Source organism: Mobula hypostoma, chromosome 1 (genome assembly GCF_963921235.1).
Source record: "Mobula hypostoma chromosome 1, sMobHyp1.1, whole genome shotgun sequence".
NCBI lineage: Eukaryota > Metazoa > Chordata > Chondrichthyes > Myliobatiformes > Myliobatidae > Mobula > Mobula hypostoma.
This window is the reverse complement of record NC_086097.1, coordinates 250,423,009-250,439,911: the sequence shown is the minus strand read 5'-3', so window position 1 is coordinate 250,439,911 and position 16,903 is coordinate 250,423,009. Positions and strand designations below refer to the sequence as shown.

Sequence of the window (16,903 nt, the reverse complement as noted above, 5' to 3'; positions counted from 1 at the left end):
TTACTTTATTGTCGCCAAACATTAGAGTGTACAATCATCACAGTGATATTTGATTCTGCGCTTCGCAATGAGCACCATCAATGTACCCAATGAGTGCCATCAACTGGTGTTGACTATGAGTTTTCCATAAGGTTTTTGTGGCAAGAATCTGGCCTCTCTTGCACACAGACTGCTGCTGCCCAGGTTGACACCCAGCTGGATTCAAACTCAGCCATCCGCCTTGAATTCCAGTGCTGATGCCACTACACCACTGGCCAGCTGGCCCCGCCCATCTATTTAACCCTAGCCTGAGCACAGAACAATTTACAATGGCCAATTAACCTACTAACACGTGTCTTTGGAATGTGGGAGGAAACTGGAGCACCCGGAAGAAATCCACAGTCATGGGGAGGACGTACAAACTCCTTACAGAGGACACCGAATTGAACTTCAAACTCCAATACCCCGAGAGCCATTGTGCTAACTGCTGCACAACTGTGGTGCCCTCTATTTGGCTCATACACATTAAAATGTGCAGTGAAATTTGTCTTTTGCACAAGTATCACCATGCTTCTGGTGCCAACATGGCTAACTAACCCCAACCCATACCTGTCTGGAATGTGGGAGGAAACCAGACCACCCAGAAGAGAGCCATGTGGTTATGGGAGAATGTACAGACTTGCAGACAGCAGTGGGAATCAAACACTGATCCTGGAGCTAGCACTGCCATGCTGTTAGTTTGCACCCTCTCGAAGCGGCTGTGCTGGTTTCGACTGCTGCTGTTCTGCATCGGACACAAAGTGCAGAAAATTCCTCTTGTTACTCTTACTGTGACCCTCGGGATGGTGGGGGTGGCGTTGTCCCTACCAAAGGAGGTGCAAGGCACTCCTTCCCTCCACTAGCCTGCAGGTCACCCTTGGGCAAGGTGTAGCGCCTGCTTAGCCCCCTGATCAGGGCCACGTGAATCCATAGGAGCAGGTGATGGATGGTCATATGAACAGCCGGTGAATATCACAACTCCTGGCTATGCAGCCACTGCCTGGCAGACAATATCTGAAGAGTATTGATAATGGCTGCTGTCACCCCATATTGTAAAGAAACCGCCCAGAAGGCAATGGCAAAACACTTCTGTAGAAAAATTTTCCGAGAACAATCATCGTGGAAAGACAATGATCACCCATGTCATACAACACGGCACATGATGATGACTGTGACCATAAGATGTGGGAGCAGAATCTTTATGAAGAGCTTGGTGTTTCAGTGACATTTCTCCCCACCTGTATCCCTGAGAAGTGACCTGTGAGGCCTCTTGTTGGCCGACCATGGATGTTGCGTTCCATCTGTCTGTGAAACGGAAGCAAGGGCAGTGTGATGAATTGCTGCCCATGCAGGAGGCTTCCCCTCTCCACGCAGCTGAATCCAAAGGAGCAGTAGAGATCAAAACAGTTTGGCGCCAGCAGCGTTGCAGGAGTTGACGGTCAGCGTTGAACTCAACGTAAGACTGCCTTAGGGACTCCAGGTCTGGACTTTTCCTTCTGGATTTACTCCTGAAGCCTTCCCCATGAGTGGGTATACAGTAGCTGCAAGGCAGTGGAGATTTGAGACCAGCGTTTCCTATCCTAGATGATCTGCCCAAAGTGAATGGGTTTTAAGATGCTAGTAACCTGCCTTCAGCCCATCTCCAGTCCGTGGAACCAGTACCACCAGGCTTAGCAGCTAAGTCACACAGGAAGACCAGGAGATGGACTTGGTTTTCAGAGTCCGTTTGAGATGCACGGGATTGGGAGCATTTAATAGGTAGTGGGAGCTGTCTCCACCCCCTATCACACTCCCCTCAGCTGTAGCAACTTGAAGGAGAAATGGTGAGGGAATAAGTAAGCAAGCATACACATACTTTTTCTCTTTCTCCTTTTTCTCCCTCTGTCCCTCTGACTATAACCCCCTGCCCATCCTCTGGGTTTTCTTCCCCCCCCCCTTTTCCTTCTCCCTGGGCCTCCTGTCCCATGATCCTCTCATACCCCTTTTGACAATCACCTGTCCAGCTCTTGGCTCCATCCCTCCCCCTCCTGTCTTCTCCTATCATTTTGGATCTACCCCTCCCCCTCCCACTTTTAACTCTCTTACTAGCTCTTTCTTCAGTTAGTCCTGACGAAGGGTCTCGGCCTGAAATGTCGACTGTACCTCTTCCTAGAGATGCTGCCTGGCCTGCTACGTTCACCAGCAACTTTGATGCGTGTTGTTGAATTAGGCTATTCGGTCCATCGAGTCTGTTCCACCAATCCATCATGGCTGACTTAACTGCCTCAACCCCACTTCTCCTGATTTCTCCCAATAACCTTTGATGCCATTACTTAGCAAGAACCTCTAAATCTCCACTTTAAATATACCCAATAACTTGGCCTCCACAACGTCTGTGGTAACGAATTCCACGGATTCACCATCCTCTGACTAAGAAATTCTTCATCTCCATTCTAAAAGGACATCCTTGTATTCTGAGGCTGTGCCCTCTGGTCCGAGACTCCCCCACTATAGGAAACATCCTATCCACATCTGCCGTATCCAGGCCTTTCAATACTCACTGTTTCAATGAGAATCTCCCCCGCCATCTCACTCTACTAAACTCCAGTGAGTACAAGCCCAGAGCCTGTGGGAAGATTAGAGCTAATGTTGCACAAGTCTTATTTGAATGTTTGTTTTTAAGGCTACATGTTGAAACGTTTGCTTTGTTGGCTCCTCTTGGACAGCAATGAGGTGTCCAATACTAGCATTGTTGTTAATGGTGTTCAATAGTACAATACTGCTGAAATCTAAATCTTCCTCATTCCCTCTGGGGCTGTTTCGCCTGTCGTGTTTGATTGTAATTGGAGTCAGCATAGTTGTAGAGAGATTAGCAGGGGAACTTTGGTTTGATAGCGATGACATAGAACATTACAAGCAGAGTTTGGAATGTAAAATACCACCTGATCTCAAATATAGTCTGGCAATCATTAGTCAAGTGAAATGTTTACTGGATTCCTGAAAATATTGTACTGTTTCATTGACCAAAAGCAAGAATTTAACTTCCCTTCCCCACACCTTGGCGGTTAAATACTGATTTCAGTTTTTGTATCTAATATTTTCAGGTTTAATAAAAAAGTGCCCTTTCACACATCACTCATTTCTGGGTTGAAACTTAATAGTTTAAATGAATATTGCTCGTTTACTTTGACAACAAGGACATTCAGAGTAACACAGTGCTGGAGGAACTCAGCATGTCCTGCGGCATCTAGAAGAGGATAAACCTTCCCCTTTTTTCTCTATTCCGCATTCTGGCTCCTCTCTTGCCCCTTATCTTCTCATCTGCCCAACTCCTCCCTCTGGTGTCTCTCCTCTTTCCCTTTCTCCCATGATCCACTCTCTATCAGATTCTTCCTTGAACCCTTTACCTTTACACCTGTCACCTCCCAGCTTCTCGCTTCATTCCCCTCGCCTACCCACCTACCGTCTGTTGATGCTCAAACAACAAAGATATGATTTTCCTTAGCTTAAACAACTCTACTTTTTCCGTTAACGTTTGGTACGCAGGGGCGGCCATTTTCTTACCCACAGTCCCTGTAGCCCCTCATGCAAATTCCCATTGCAGGGAAGGTGCACATCCCAACTAAATGTTTACATAGCCCAAATGAGCAGAACTCAACACCTTCCCCATCACCTGCCTGTTTGTACTCCTTCTCCTCCCCACCCCATCTAATTCTGGGTTCTTCCCCCTTCCTTTCCAGTCCTGGTGAAGGATCTCTGCCCCAAACAGCAACTGTTTATACCCATCTGCATAGATGCTGCCTGACCTGCTGAGTTCCTACAGTATTTTGTGTGTTGCTCTGGATTTCTAGCATCTGCAGAATCTCTTGTTTATATATAGATTATATTTTCAAGTTCAATAAAAATGATTTTTAAAATTTTAAGTGCACTTTCACAAGTCATTGGTTCCTGGAATGAAGCTTGCTTCATAGCTAAAATGAACTTTGGAGATCCTGGCTGTCAAAGCAAATCAGCAGGTTGTTTTTTTTTTAAAAGAAGTTGGCTTGATAACAAGTTCTGAAAATGTTATAATTTGCAAATGGTTAAATTGAGTCTTTTACGCTTACGATTTCCTTCAATAGAAGCCAAAGCACTTGTTTCTCCTGTTGTGCACTTTTCAAACATTCCGCCTGCTAAACGTCTTGGGTTCCGGTTTAAAATGTTGCACTGATGCACAGCACCTACTTACAGGTGGCCAAAAAACAAAGGAAGCTACTATATAACTTGCTAATAACACTTTAATAATGACTAATACTGACAACGGAGAGACGAGCAGAGGGTGGTCGTGAGAAGCGGAGTTGCAGGAAAGGCCTTGTCGTGGAAGCAGAGTTGCAGCATCCCCAAGAGCGAGGAAGGTCCTGATGTCTGATCGATTCTTGAGTGCTGGGCTGAACTGGAAAAGTCGGGTATGGGTTGAGTTGTGGTGTCAGGGTCTAAGCCCCAGAGTGGTCAGTGAGGAACGACCCAATGTTGGGATGATTTAAGCACCAGGCCAAATGGAAAAGCCTCTGGTCCCGACACCCTGACAAGGCAAGGGCCAGTTTTGCTCCCAGCTCCACAATATTTGTTCCACTCCACACTGAAACGCAGTGCCAGCTGTAGTGATACCTGGCTTCGCATCTGTGGTCTTGCAATGTTTACTTGGCTTTGCGATGAACTAAAGCTGTGGTCTGCTCCAGCTGCAGTGATGTCTGACTTTGTGACTTTGGTAAAACTTCAGTTCTGAATGCTGTTTGCTTTGTTTGCATGATTATTTTTCTTTCTCTCTCTGTGCATTGGGTGTTTGTTTTTAAATGAGTTCTTTTTTTTATATAATTTTTATTAAATTTTCAAAAAGAATACATGAAAAGATAAAATCTACCCCCCCCTCCCCTTAACCCTCCCCCCCCCATATATAGTCCTACCCAAAAGAAAAAAAAAAGAAGAACCGCCTGGGTATTGGAAGGTTTCCACACGCTCCATGGGATTCAAAATAAATTTGGTATAATTATTCGTTACTTTCCCCAAGTAACCAAATTCTTTGTCGGAGCACTTAAATATGACATCCTATCTTTTGTAAATGAGGGCGCCAAATATTCAAGAATGTTACATAATTATCTCTTAAATTATAAGTAATTTTTTCAAGTGGAATAGAACTAGCCATTTCATTATTCCAACGATCCATACTTAAATACGAATCAGATTTCCAAGTAACTGCTATAGTCTTCTTAGCTACTGCCAATGCAATTTTTATAAATTCTTTCTGATATTTATTCAATTTAAGTTTCGGTTTTATCCCTTCAATATCACCTAATAGAAATAATACAGGGTTATGTGGAAGTTGAATTCCAGTAATTTGTTCCAATAAGATTCTTAAAATTCAACCCTTTTGGATAAATTTAAAACAAGACCAAGTAGAATGTAGAAAAGTACCAATTTCTTGATTACACCGAAAACATTTATCAGATATATTTGAATTTAATCTATTTATTTTTTGTGGTGTAATATATAATTGGTGTAAAAAATTATATTGTACTAATCTAAGTCGAACATTTATTGTATTTGTCATACTGTCCAGACAAAGTATTGACCAATTTATTTCATCAATATTAATATTCAGATCTGTTTCCCATTTTTGCTTTGACTTATGGGTTCCTTGTTTAATAGTCTGTTCTTGAATCAAATTATACATACAAGAAACAAATTTTTTAATTTTTCCTTTTTGAATTAAAATTTCAATTTCATTAGCTTTTGGCAAAAACATTGTTTGACCTAGCTTACCTATTAAGTAAGCCCTTAACTGAAAGTAACAAAAGAAAGTATTATTAGATATTTTATATTTATCCTTTAATTGTTCAAATGACATCAATATACCTCGCTCAAAACAATCTCCTATAAATTTAATCCCTTTTTGGTACCAATTATATAAAAGTTGATTGTCCATTGTAAAAGGAATAAGTCTGTTTTGAAACAAAGGTCTCCTTGCTAATAGAGATTTCTGTGTTTCCTTATCAACATTTATCTTATTCCATAGATCAATCAAGTGTGTTAATATAGGAGATTCTTTCTTTTCCCGTATCCCTTTAGATTCCCATTTATATATAAAATCTTCAGGTTTATTTTCTCCTATCTTATCTAGTTCTATTTTAATCCATGCTGGTTTTTGATCATCGAAAAAAGATGCAATAAATCTAAGTTGATTTGCTTTATAGTAATTTTTAAAGTTTGGAAGTTGTAACCCTCCTAACCTAAATTTACATGCCAGTTTTTCCAATGATATTCTTGACATTTTACCTTTCCAAAGAAATTTTCTCACAGATTTATTTAACTCTTGAAAAAATTTCTGTGGCAATTGTATTGGTAATGTTTGAAACAAATACTGTAATCTCGGAAATATATTCATTTTTACAACATTGACTCTACCTACTAATGTTATTGGTAGTATCATCCATTTGTCAAGATCTTCTTGAATTTTTTTCAATAGTGGTAAATAATTAAATTTATATAAATTCTTTACATCACTATCAAGTCTTATACCTATATACTTTATACCATTTACCGGCCATCTAAATTGGGTTACTAATCGACATTGACTATAATCTCCTTTAGTAAGAGATAAAATTTCACTTTTATCCCAGTTTATTTTGTAACCTGATACCTTCCCATACTCATCCAATCTAGAAGATAATTTATGTAACGAATGTTGTGGGTTTGTTAAATAGATCAAAACATCATCGGCAAAAAGATTAATTTTATATTCCTCTTGGTTAACTCTAAAACCCGTAATATCTGGATCCAATCTAATTAGTTCTGCTAATGGCTCTATCGCCAATACAAATAGAGCAGGTGATAATGGACAACCTTGTCTAGTTGACCTTTTTAGCTGGAATGATGTTGAAATTTGAGAGTTTGTCACTACTTTAGCTTTAGGGTTAGAATTTAAAGTTTTAATCCAATTTATGAAAGATGTTCCTAACCCATATTTTTCTAATACTTTAAATAAAAAATCCCATTCTAATCTATCAAATGCTTTTTCTGCATCCAAAGCTACTACTATACTCTTCTCATCCCTTTTTTGTGCCAAATGAATTATACTGAGTAGCCGAGTTACATTATCTGCCAGTTGTCTATTTTTAATAAAACCTGTTTGATCCATATGTATTAATTTTGGTAAATATTTAGATAATCTATTCGATAAAATTTTTGCTATTATTTTATAATCCGTATTCAATAAAGAAATAGGCCTGTATGATGTTGGTTTCATAGGATCTCTGTCCTTTTTTGGCAATACTATTACAATCGCTGTTGAAAAAGATTCTGGAAGCTTATGTATTTTTTCTGCTTGACGTATTAGTTCTATAAAAAGAGGAAATAATAAATCTTTAAATTTTTTATAAAATTCAGGTGGAAATGAGTTCTTTTGAGGTTTCTGTGTTTTGTGGCTGCCTTTAAGGAGATGAATTTCATGGTTGTATCGTGTGTGTGTATATATGTACTTCGTACTTTTGAACATTGAACTTTTGAAATTCAAGAGAGTTGTGTGGTAACTCTCAAAATTCTGGAGGAACTCAGTGGATCAGGCAGCATCTATGGAGAAGAATAGAGGTGATGTTTCAGGCTGAGACCCTTCATCAGTCAGATGTTTTAAAGCTGATGGTTCATCCATAACTTGCTCTACTTGAAGCTTGAACCAAGTAATGCTGGTTTTAAATGGCAACCTTTTTCCAACACTCAGTCACGTTAGAAGTTATTTCTGTTATGCAGTGGTGTCCTATGACTAATTGCAGTGTTTTAATTTTATGATCTCATTACTAGCTACAAATTTTATTTGTAATGATGTGATGCTGATTAAGTGTGGGTTTTAGCTTCATGGCTTTGTGTATGTAATTGCATAGTCATGATCTCATGCTTGTAAGAGAACCAGATTAGTGACATGGCTGTACATAATAAATATCTATAAACTGAATTTTACATTTGAAGCTTATTCCATTAACAAAAAGCAAAAAATTTGAATGAATTAAGTAAATGTTAACTGAAGATGTAAAACTACTTTGCTCAATCTTATCAGAATAACTTTCTTAATGGAACACTTATTAGCGTGTGGTCAGTCTGCCAAGTGAACTTCAGAACGTTCATACAACTATGACCTGTAGTTTCACATTCTTCATTGCTGGAAAGCAGCATGTTGGCAGTCACATGATTGGTCTTGATCTTTTTTGCTTCTGGAGAAATCAAACCTTGTAAGACCTGATGTTCAGCTTTGCCTTTCGGACATCGCAGGTGCCGCAGTAACCTATCGATTATCATGGTGTTATCACAGCTCGAGGCACTCCAGAGTTCAAAGTTTAATTCTGATGCTGTCTGTAAGGAGTTACATTCTCCCTGTGACCAAGTGTTTCCTCCAGGTGTTCTCGTTTCCTCTCAGTCTAAAGATGTACTGGTTAGTAGGTTAATTGGTTATCGTAAATTATCCTGTGGTCAGGCTAGTGTCAAACAGGTAGATTGCTGGGTGGTGCAGCTCATGGGGCTGGAAAGGCCAGTTCAATGCTGTATGTCTAAATGAGTAAAATAGAATTGTATTACAGATTCCTTAGGAACAGGAATGTTCTGATTGACTCTATCTGCCCCCTTAAATGTACAGTAATTGCATTCCAGATTTTCCATTTTCTCTCCCTGCTTAAGTTGTACCAAAATTGTATAGATCCTTAACATTTGCCCTTCTCTCCATTGTCCTTGAACCAAGAGTGGAAGCTCCACTTGTCAATCAAAAGGATTTGAATCTTTCCTGGCAAGCTATAACCTAGACAATATAGTAAGCAATTGGCTGTCAATGAACTTCCATAAACAGTTGTGAATAATGACCAGACAATCCATTTCTGTGAGCATTGGTTGAGGAACTATCTGCCAGGGTGTCAGTAATGTTGTCTTCCCTTTAATAAAAAGTGGCTGTTCTCTCCTCTAACATGCCAAAAACTTCTTGTGGATTTCTTCACATTCCTTTCCAGTCCTAATGAAGGGTCTCTGTCTGAAATGTCAACTATTTATTCCTCTCCATAGATGTTGCCTGATTTGCTGAGTTCCTCCAGCGTCTTGTGCATGTTGCTTTGGATTTTCAGAATCTATGTCCACATTCAACAAATTCTTCCGCAATTTCTGTTTGCTTGATCAAGATTCTACCTCAAAGCATTTTCCTGTCCCTCCCTTTCTGGCATTTTGAAATATCAATCACTTCATGACTCTACTCCACTCTTCTACTCCCTGTCACATGGCGCTTCTCCATGCAACTGCAAGGGGCGAATGACCTGTCTTTGTCACCCCTTCCCTTCCTATCATCCAGGGACCCAATCAATCCCTCTGCCCTCATCCACCTATCTTTCCTCTCACCTATCACTTGCCAGCTTGTACTCCTTTTCCTCCTTCCCGCAGGACCCCCCCCCATCTTATTTTGGCTTCTTTGATCTTCTTTTCCATTCTTTATGAAGGATATCAGCTCAAAACGTCAACTGTTTATTCCTCATTTTCAGCTTGTCTTCACCGCACTCTGTCTTCACCATGTGGCATCCTCGACACCAGAAGTCAAACACATGGGGTGATTGCCTTATGGGGCATCTGTGCTTGACCCTCATTCTCCAGTCACCTGCCATTTCGGTTTGCTCTCCTAGTTCCACTCCGAGCTCTACCATCCTACCACTTGGAGCTCAAAGAACAGCATTTCATTTTTTCATGAGTGTATATTCCAGCCTGTAGGACTCAAACTGAATTCTACAGCATAAGAAATAGGAGTGGGAGTCGGCCATCTGGCCCATCGAGCCTGCTCCACCATTCAATAAGATCATAAGATCAGAATAAGGTAGATGAATTTGTAGCACAGTTACAGATTGGCAGGTATGTTGTTGTAGGCATCACTGAATCATGGCTGAAAGAAGATTGTAGCTGAGAGCTTATGTCCAAGGACACACAGTATCAAAAGGACAGGCAGGAAGGCAGAAGGGGCGGTGTTACTCTGATTTAAAACAAAATGAAATCAAATCATTAGAAAGAGGTGACAAAGGGTTGGAGGGCATTGAATCATTTGTTGATGGAGCTAAGGAACTGCAAGGCTAAAAAGACTGAAGGGAATTGTATACTGACCCCCAAACAGTAGTAAGGGCGAGACTTACAAATTACAACAGGAGGTAGAAAATATAAGCCAAAAGGGCAATGTTACAATAACCATAGGGATTTCAATATGCAGGTATATGGGGGAAAATCGGGATGGTGCAGGATTCCAAGAAGGGGAAGTTCTAGAATGCCTACGAGATGTCTTTTTGGAGCAGCTTGTGGCTCCGGGGATCAGCTGTTCTGGATTGGGTGTTGTGCAGTAAATGAGAATTTATTAGAGTTTAAGGGAAAAGAACCTTTAGGGTCAAGTGATCATATGATTGAATTCATCCTGAAATTTGGGGACGAGAAGCTAAAGTCAGATGTATCAGTATTGCAGTGGAGGAAAGGGAATTGGAGGCATGAGAGAGGAGATGGCCAGATTTGATTGGAAAAGCAGCAATGACTGGAGTTTCTGGAAGCAATTTCAATGGCGCAGGATGTGTACATCCCAAAGAGGAAGTAATCTAAAAGAAAGATGACACAACAGTGGCTAACAGAGGTCAAAACCAACATAAAACCAAACACGAGGAAATCTGCAGATGCTGGAATTTCAAGCAACACACATAAAAGTTGCTGGTGAACGCAGCAGGCCAGGCAGCATCTCTAGGAAGAGGTACAGTCGACGTTTTCGGCTGAGACCCTTCGTCGGGACTAACTGAAACCAAAGAAGGTGTATGATAGAGCAAAAATTAGTGGAAAGTTGGAGGACTGGGAATCTTTTTTTAAAAAAACCAATAGAAGGAAACTTAAAGATGGAGTACGAAAGCAAGCTAGCCAATAATAGAGGATATCTAAAGATTCCTCAGATACATAAAGTGTAAAAGAGGGGCAAGACCAATGGAAGACTACACTGGAGTGGTAGTAATGGGGGACAATGAAATGGAGGATGAACTGTATAAGTATTTTGCATCAGTCTTCCCTGTGGAAGAAACTAGCGGTATGGTGGAAGTTCCAGGTGTTGGGGAGCATGAAGTGTGTGAAGTTGTCATTACTAGAGAGAAGTTTCTTGGAGGGGGGGGAAGAAAAATATTCTAAAGGACAGGTGATGCAACCATGGCTGAGAAGAGAAGTCAAAGCCACCATAAAAGCCAAACAGAGGGCATATAATAGAGCAAAAATCAGGGGGATTTAGAGGATTGGAATGCTTTAAAAACCAACAGAAGGCAACTAAAAAGTCATTAAGAAGGTAAAGATGGAATACAAAAGTAAGCCAGCTGATAATGTCAGAGAGGATACCAAAAGTTTCTTCAGAAAGATAAAGTGTAAAAGGGAAGTGAGTGGATATCTGACCATTGGAAAACGATGCTGGAGAGGTAGTAATAGGGGGCAAGGAAATGGTGGACGGACTGAATAAGTATTTTGCTTCAGTCTTCACTGTGGAATAGCCTATGGTATGGTGGAAGTTCCAGGTGTCAGAAGTCATGAAGTGTGTGAAGTTACTAATAGAGAGAAGGTCCATGGGAAACTGAAAGGTCTGAGGGTATAAAAATCACCAGATGGTGTACACCCCAGAGTTCTGAGAGAGGTGGCTGAGCAGATCGTGAAGCATTAATAATGATCTTTCAAGAATCACTAGATTCTGGAATGCTCAGCATGGTTTCCTCAAGTGAAAATCTTGCTTGACATGCCTGTTGGAATCCTTTGAGGTAACAAGCAGGGTAGACAAAGCAGAATTGGTTGGTTGTGCACTTGGATTTTCAGAAAGCCTCTGACACGGTGTCACCATGAGGTTGCATAACAAACTTGAAGCTCACAGTACTACAAGAAAGATTCTTGCTGGGTAAAGCGGTGTCTGATTGGCAGGAAGTAGAGAGTGGGAATAAAGGGGAGCCTTTTCTGGTTGGCTGTTGGTGACTACTGGTGTTCCATAGGGGTCTGTGTTCGACTGTTTTTTTTTAGGTTATATGTCAATGATTTGGATGATGGAATTGATGGGCTTGTGGCCAAGTTTGCAGATGATACAAAGATAGTTGGAGGGGCAGGTAGTTTTGAGAAAGAGAAGCTACAGAAGGACTTGGAGTGGGCAACGCAGTGGCAGATGGAATACAGTGTCAGGAAATGTAAGGTCATACACTTTGGTAGAAGAAATGAAAGAGTTGGTTATTTTTAAGTGGAGAGAAAATACAGAAATCTGAGGTGCAAAGGGATTTGGGAGTCCTCATGCAGGATTCCCTAAAGCTTAATTTGCAGGTTGATTGGTAGTAAATGCAGTGTTGGTATTCATTTCAAGAGGACTAGAATACAAAAGCAAGAATGTAATGTTGAGGCTTTATACAGCACTGCTGAGGCCTCTCCTTGGAGTATTGAGTACTTTTGGGCCCATTATCTTAGAAAACTCTGACTCTGGAGAGGGTGACGAAAATGACTTCAGGGTTGAATGGCTTATCATATGAGGAGTGCTTGATGGCTCTGGGCCTGTGCTCACTGGAATTCAGAAGAATGAGGGGTGACCTCATTGAAATTAATCATTTGGAAGTGAAGCCTTGTTTTGTGTCACTCAATTTTACTTTAAGAGGTGATAGCATTCCAACCTTGCCACAGCTGTTGGGCAGGTGTAACCCTGTCAGAAAATAACCTGTCCCAATCCACATTTGTCAGATCCTTTCTGATACCATCAAAATTGGCCTTTTTCCAGTTTAGAATCTCAACCTGTGGACTAGCCCTATCTTTTTCCATATTTACTTTGCATCTGCTGATCATAATACCATAAGTTTCAAAGTGTTCCCCTCACAAGCTTGTCTCCTGGCCTGTCTCACTCCCTAGTAGTATCAATTGTGTATTAAATGCATAGCAGTTAATTGGAGCACTATTCCATTTTCTGAATAGGGCATACACAAGTTGTTTCTAATATGACTCTTTCTTAAACCATGAGGGGCAGATGGTTGTCATTTTCTGTTGAATGACATTCTAGCCACACAGACTCTGGAATATCAAAATGTTGTTTTTGTAGAATCTGATTTAAGACCTTGGTAAAATTTGTACCTACTAGATGTGACAGTAAAAGCTGATGCTAATGTGCTTTTCTCGTGCAGGATTTTGTCTATCACCTCACTGCCTTTGTGTTCTACTTTGGAGCGTCGCTGCTTGAAGCTGCAACAACATCTGCAGCTGTAGAACCCGGAAGCATCAACGGGACTGCAGTTAATTTTGCAACTGTTCTAACTTTTCGTCAATACAGTATCAATGTCGTTGCTACAGTAAGTTTTAAATCTCAGCAATTCAGATCAAACCAACAGGGAGTTAGGATTTTCTCTAATTTCTCTGCAACCTACAAAGTACAGTGGATTCTGGTTAGCTAGGCTGTTGCTTATCTGCTTATTTGGAGCAATTAATTGAGGAAATAACAAGGATACCTTTTATTTTTTTTGGGACACTATGCTGCCTAATTGGGACAGGAGACTGTTGAAGTCTCTAACTAGCATCAGTCGCAACAATGGCTGTTAGACGCTACACCATGGTTCAAGTGGACGATTTTTTAAAGTAGTGTTAGTTACATCTGCTTGCGTTCAAAAAAAGTGATTTATTTTGGTCACTCTCAGTTGCTGAGAAGTAGACAATTCAGAACTGTTTTGCTCACTGCCATTTCAAGTATTCAGGCTTGAAGATGCCAGAAACTGCTGGCCACTTGTATGGTTGTTAGACACTGCACCATGCTTAGAGCAAACAGTTTTTAAATATATTAGTTGCACGTGCTTAGGTTATTCATCTGGTCCAACAGATGCTGATTTTTAAGTGATATTTGATTATTTTGTTTTTTATTTTGAAGGCAGACTGACTTTATTTACAGTCAATTGGCGGCACATATGGCAAAGTATACTGAATGAATTCCTCTGTCAATAACTAATACATAGCTTTATAGTACGTAGTAATATTGATAATATTAAGTCTATCAGCATTCTGGATGATGCCTCTAAATGGATTAGATATCGACTCTGTGGTAGAAGCCAGAGAGCGGTAGTAGAGGATTACCCCTCAGTCTAGAGGTTTGTGTCTGAGGTGCCTCGAACTGGTGCTGGGTCCCTTGTTGTTTGTCAACTATAAGAATGGTCTAGATGTGGTTAACTGGATCAGCAAATTTGCAGATGACACCAAGACTGAGGGTGTTTTGCTCTTCAGTGGGACAGCCAGGGTAGATTTTATAAAGTGGGGCACTAAGGAGTGCAGTTGAACAAAAGGATCTAGGAGTACAGGTCCATAATTCATTGACGATTAATTCATTGTCACGGGTATTTTGTGTCATAAAGCTTTTGGTACATTGCCTTCATAGATCAAAGTTCTGAGTACAGGAGATAGGACGTTATGTTGAAGTTATGTAAGATGTTGGTGATGCCTAATTTGGAGTATTGTGTATGGTTTTGGTCACCTACCTATACGAAAGATGTCAATAAGTTTGACTGAGTACAGAGAAAACTTACAAGGATGTTACTGGGTCTGGAGGACCTGAGTTATGAGGAAAGACTGAATAGGTTAGGACTAATTCCTTGTAATATTGAAGACTGAGGAGAGATTTGATAGAGGTATACAAAGTCGGGGGGTATAGACAAGATAAGTGCAACAGGCTTTTTCACTAAGTTTGGGGTGAGACTGCAACCAGAGGTCACAGGTTAAGGGTGAAAGGTAAAGTTTTTAAGGGGAACAGGAGGGGAAGCTTCACTCTGGGCTGAGAGTGAAACAGCTTGTTGGTGCAGTTGGCTCATGCAAGCTCAATTTCAACATTAAGGAGTTTAGATAGGTACATGAATGGTAGAGGTATGGAGGGATATGGTCAAGGCGCAGGTCAACGAGAGGAGGCAGGTTAAATGATTCGGCACAGACTAGATGGGCTGAAGAACCTGTTTCTGTTACACTTTTCTGTGCTACTGCAAATAGTTTTCTCAAATGAGAAAAGCAACAGCGATCTAAAACTGAACTGACTGGAATATTTAATTTATTTTGTGTTTTTTGCCTTTGTTTCAGATATTTTGTTTTGTCGTTACCCTGTGTTATGCCTGCAGTTTGGTTCTTGCTTTAAGAAGATGGAAACTGTAACTGACAACACATGAACTGCATGAAACGATAGGTAGCTGGATTGATTTCATTGACACCAGTTACATTCTAGAAGATTTCACAAGACCAGGGTGATCCTTTCATAGGCCAAGTCTGTTTTGTACTGAAGTATTTTTTTTGCAGTAGTGGCTTTTTTAATAAATCCGTAACTTTTTTTCCGATTATTTTCAGTGTTAAGATCTAAAACGTGTGAAACAATAAAATAGTTTCCAATTTATCTGAATGTTCAGTGATCAGTGTGTTTGTCTAACAGTTATAGATTTCACAATATTTAAATACAGTATCAGTTTATGTACAGTAAGAACTTCTGGAAAATGAATCTTACAGATAAAAATCAGCATTTTTCTACTATATGTGCTCCTCTGAACCATGTTCACTAATGCTTGTGAATTTTCATATTGCATAATCTGTTTATTAACATACTTAATCTTTACACTTCAGTCCATGGGTAAATACAAAGTATTGCAAAACAAGTGCTAAAGGTTTTCATCAAGTTCCACTTATTTTACCATTTCCTCATGGGTGAAATGTAAAGAACTTTTTTTTACTATGCAACTCATTATATTAAAAAAAAAGATTAGCTTTCTGTGTTAAATATGCTTGTTAAAATGAAGATTTTTTGCATAATTGATATTCTCTGGGATCATTCATAATGTTTTAAGGGTTTACTATTCATCTGTTGAATTGCTTCATCTTCAGTCTTTTTACTGAATAATTACCTACATATTTACACTTGATAATCCCTTTGGTTTATTTACCACAGAACTGAGTGGTTTCTGTGTGTTAAGTATGGTTTCCTTATTAAATTTTTAGACCTCCTGATTATGAGAATAACTTTTCAATCCATTCTAGAATTAAAAGCCATTCCCATTGTCTGGTTTTCATGGTGTGACTGAAATTTTCTATTCAACTGCTACAGCATAAGCCTTCCTCTACATCTGAGATGTGAGGCAAACTAGTGGAAAAGCAGATTGTTTTCTTTCTAGACAAATGAATGATTTCATAATTTTTGGTTGCAATCTATTTATTCAACCAGAAAATTGGTTATGTAGTATTATTGTGGTTTGCTGATTCATCTCGGAATAAGTTGATCTGTTTACCAAGTACTTCATCTCTCAAACTTTGCTCAGTTCCAAACGAATTTCGAGCAGCTAAATGAAAACCATTCACGCAAGCCAAATCTTCCAAACTTGTTGCCTTAATTTCCAATTGTGTATATAGTTGTTTTCATGCTTCTGATTTTTCTAATGTTTTTCCTAACTTTTGTTTTAAAGAACTTGCACTGAATAAAAGTAGTACTCTAAAATGTTCTGTTTGTTGGATTGCTTCTTCATGTTCATGTTATCAGGATGAGTGTTTTATAACCCTGCATTTTTTTTTTGGTGGGGGGGTAGGTGAAGATCTAGTACTTTCCTGGCATATATGATGCAAACCACATTCGTAATAAGGTGGATGAATTGAAAGTGCAGATTGTTATTAATGATTATGAAATAGTTGGGATCACAGAGACATGGCTCCAGGGTGACCAGGGATGGGAGCTCAACGTTCCGGGATATTCAATATTCAGGAGGGATAGACATGAAGGAAGGGGAGGTGGGGTGGCGTTGCTGGTTAGAGAAGAGATTAACGCAATAGAAAGGAAGGACATAAGCCGGGAAGATGTGGAATCGATATGGGTAGAGCTGCGTAACACTAAGGG

At 39.9% G+C, this 16,903-nt stretch overlaps 1 protein-coding gene across 1 annotated transcript in view; it reads left to right on the top strand.

Moving 5' to 3' along the window:
- mal2 (mal, T cell differentiation protein 2) overlaps window positions 1-16,527 on the top strand; it is a 39,167-nt gene extending 22,640 nt beyond the window's left edge. Inside the window, exons 3-4 of the mRNA XM_063067119.1 lie at window positions 13,191-13,355; window positions 15,115-16,527. Of these exons, the coding sequence (XP_062923189.1) occupies window positions 13,191-13,355; window positions 15,115-15,186 (237 nt within the window). The 3' untranslated portion in view covers window positions 15,187-16,527. The remainder of the gene's footprint in view (window positions 1-13,190; window positions 13,356-15,114) is intronic.
- The last annotated feature ends 376 nt before the right edge of the window (window positions 16,528-16,903 follow it).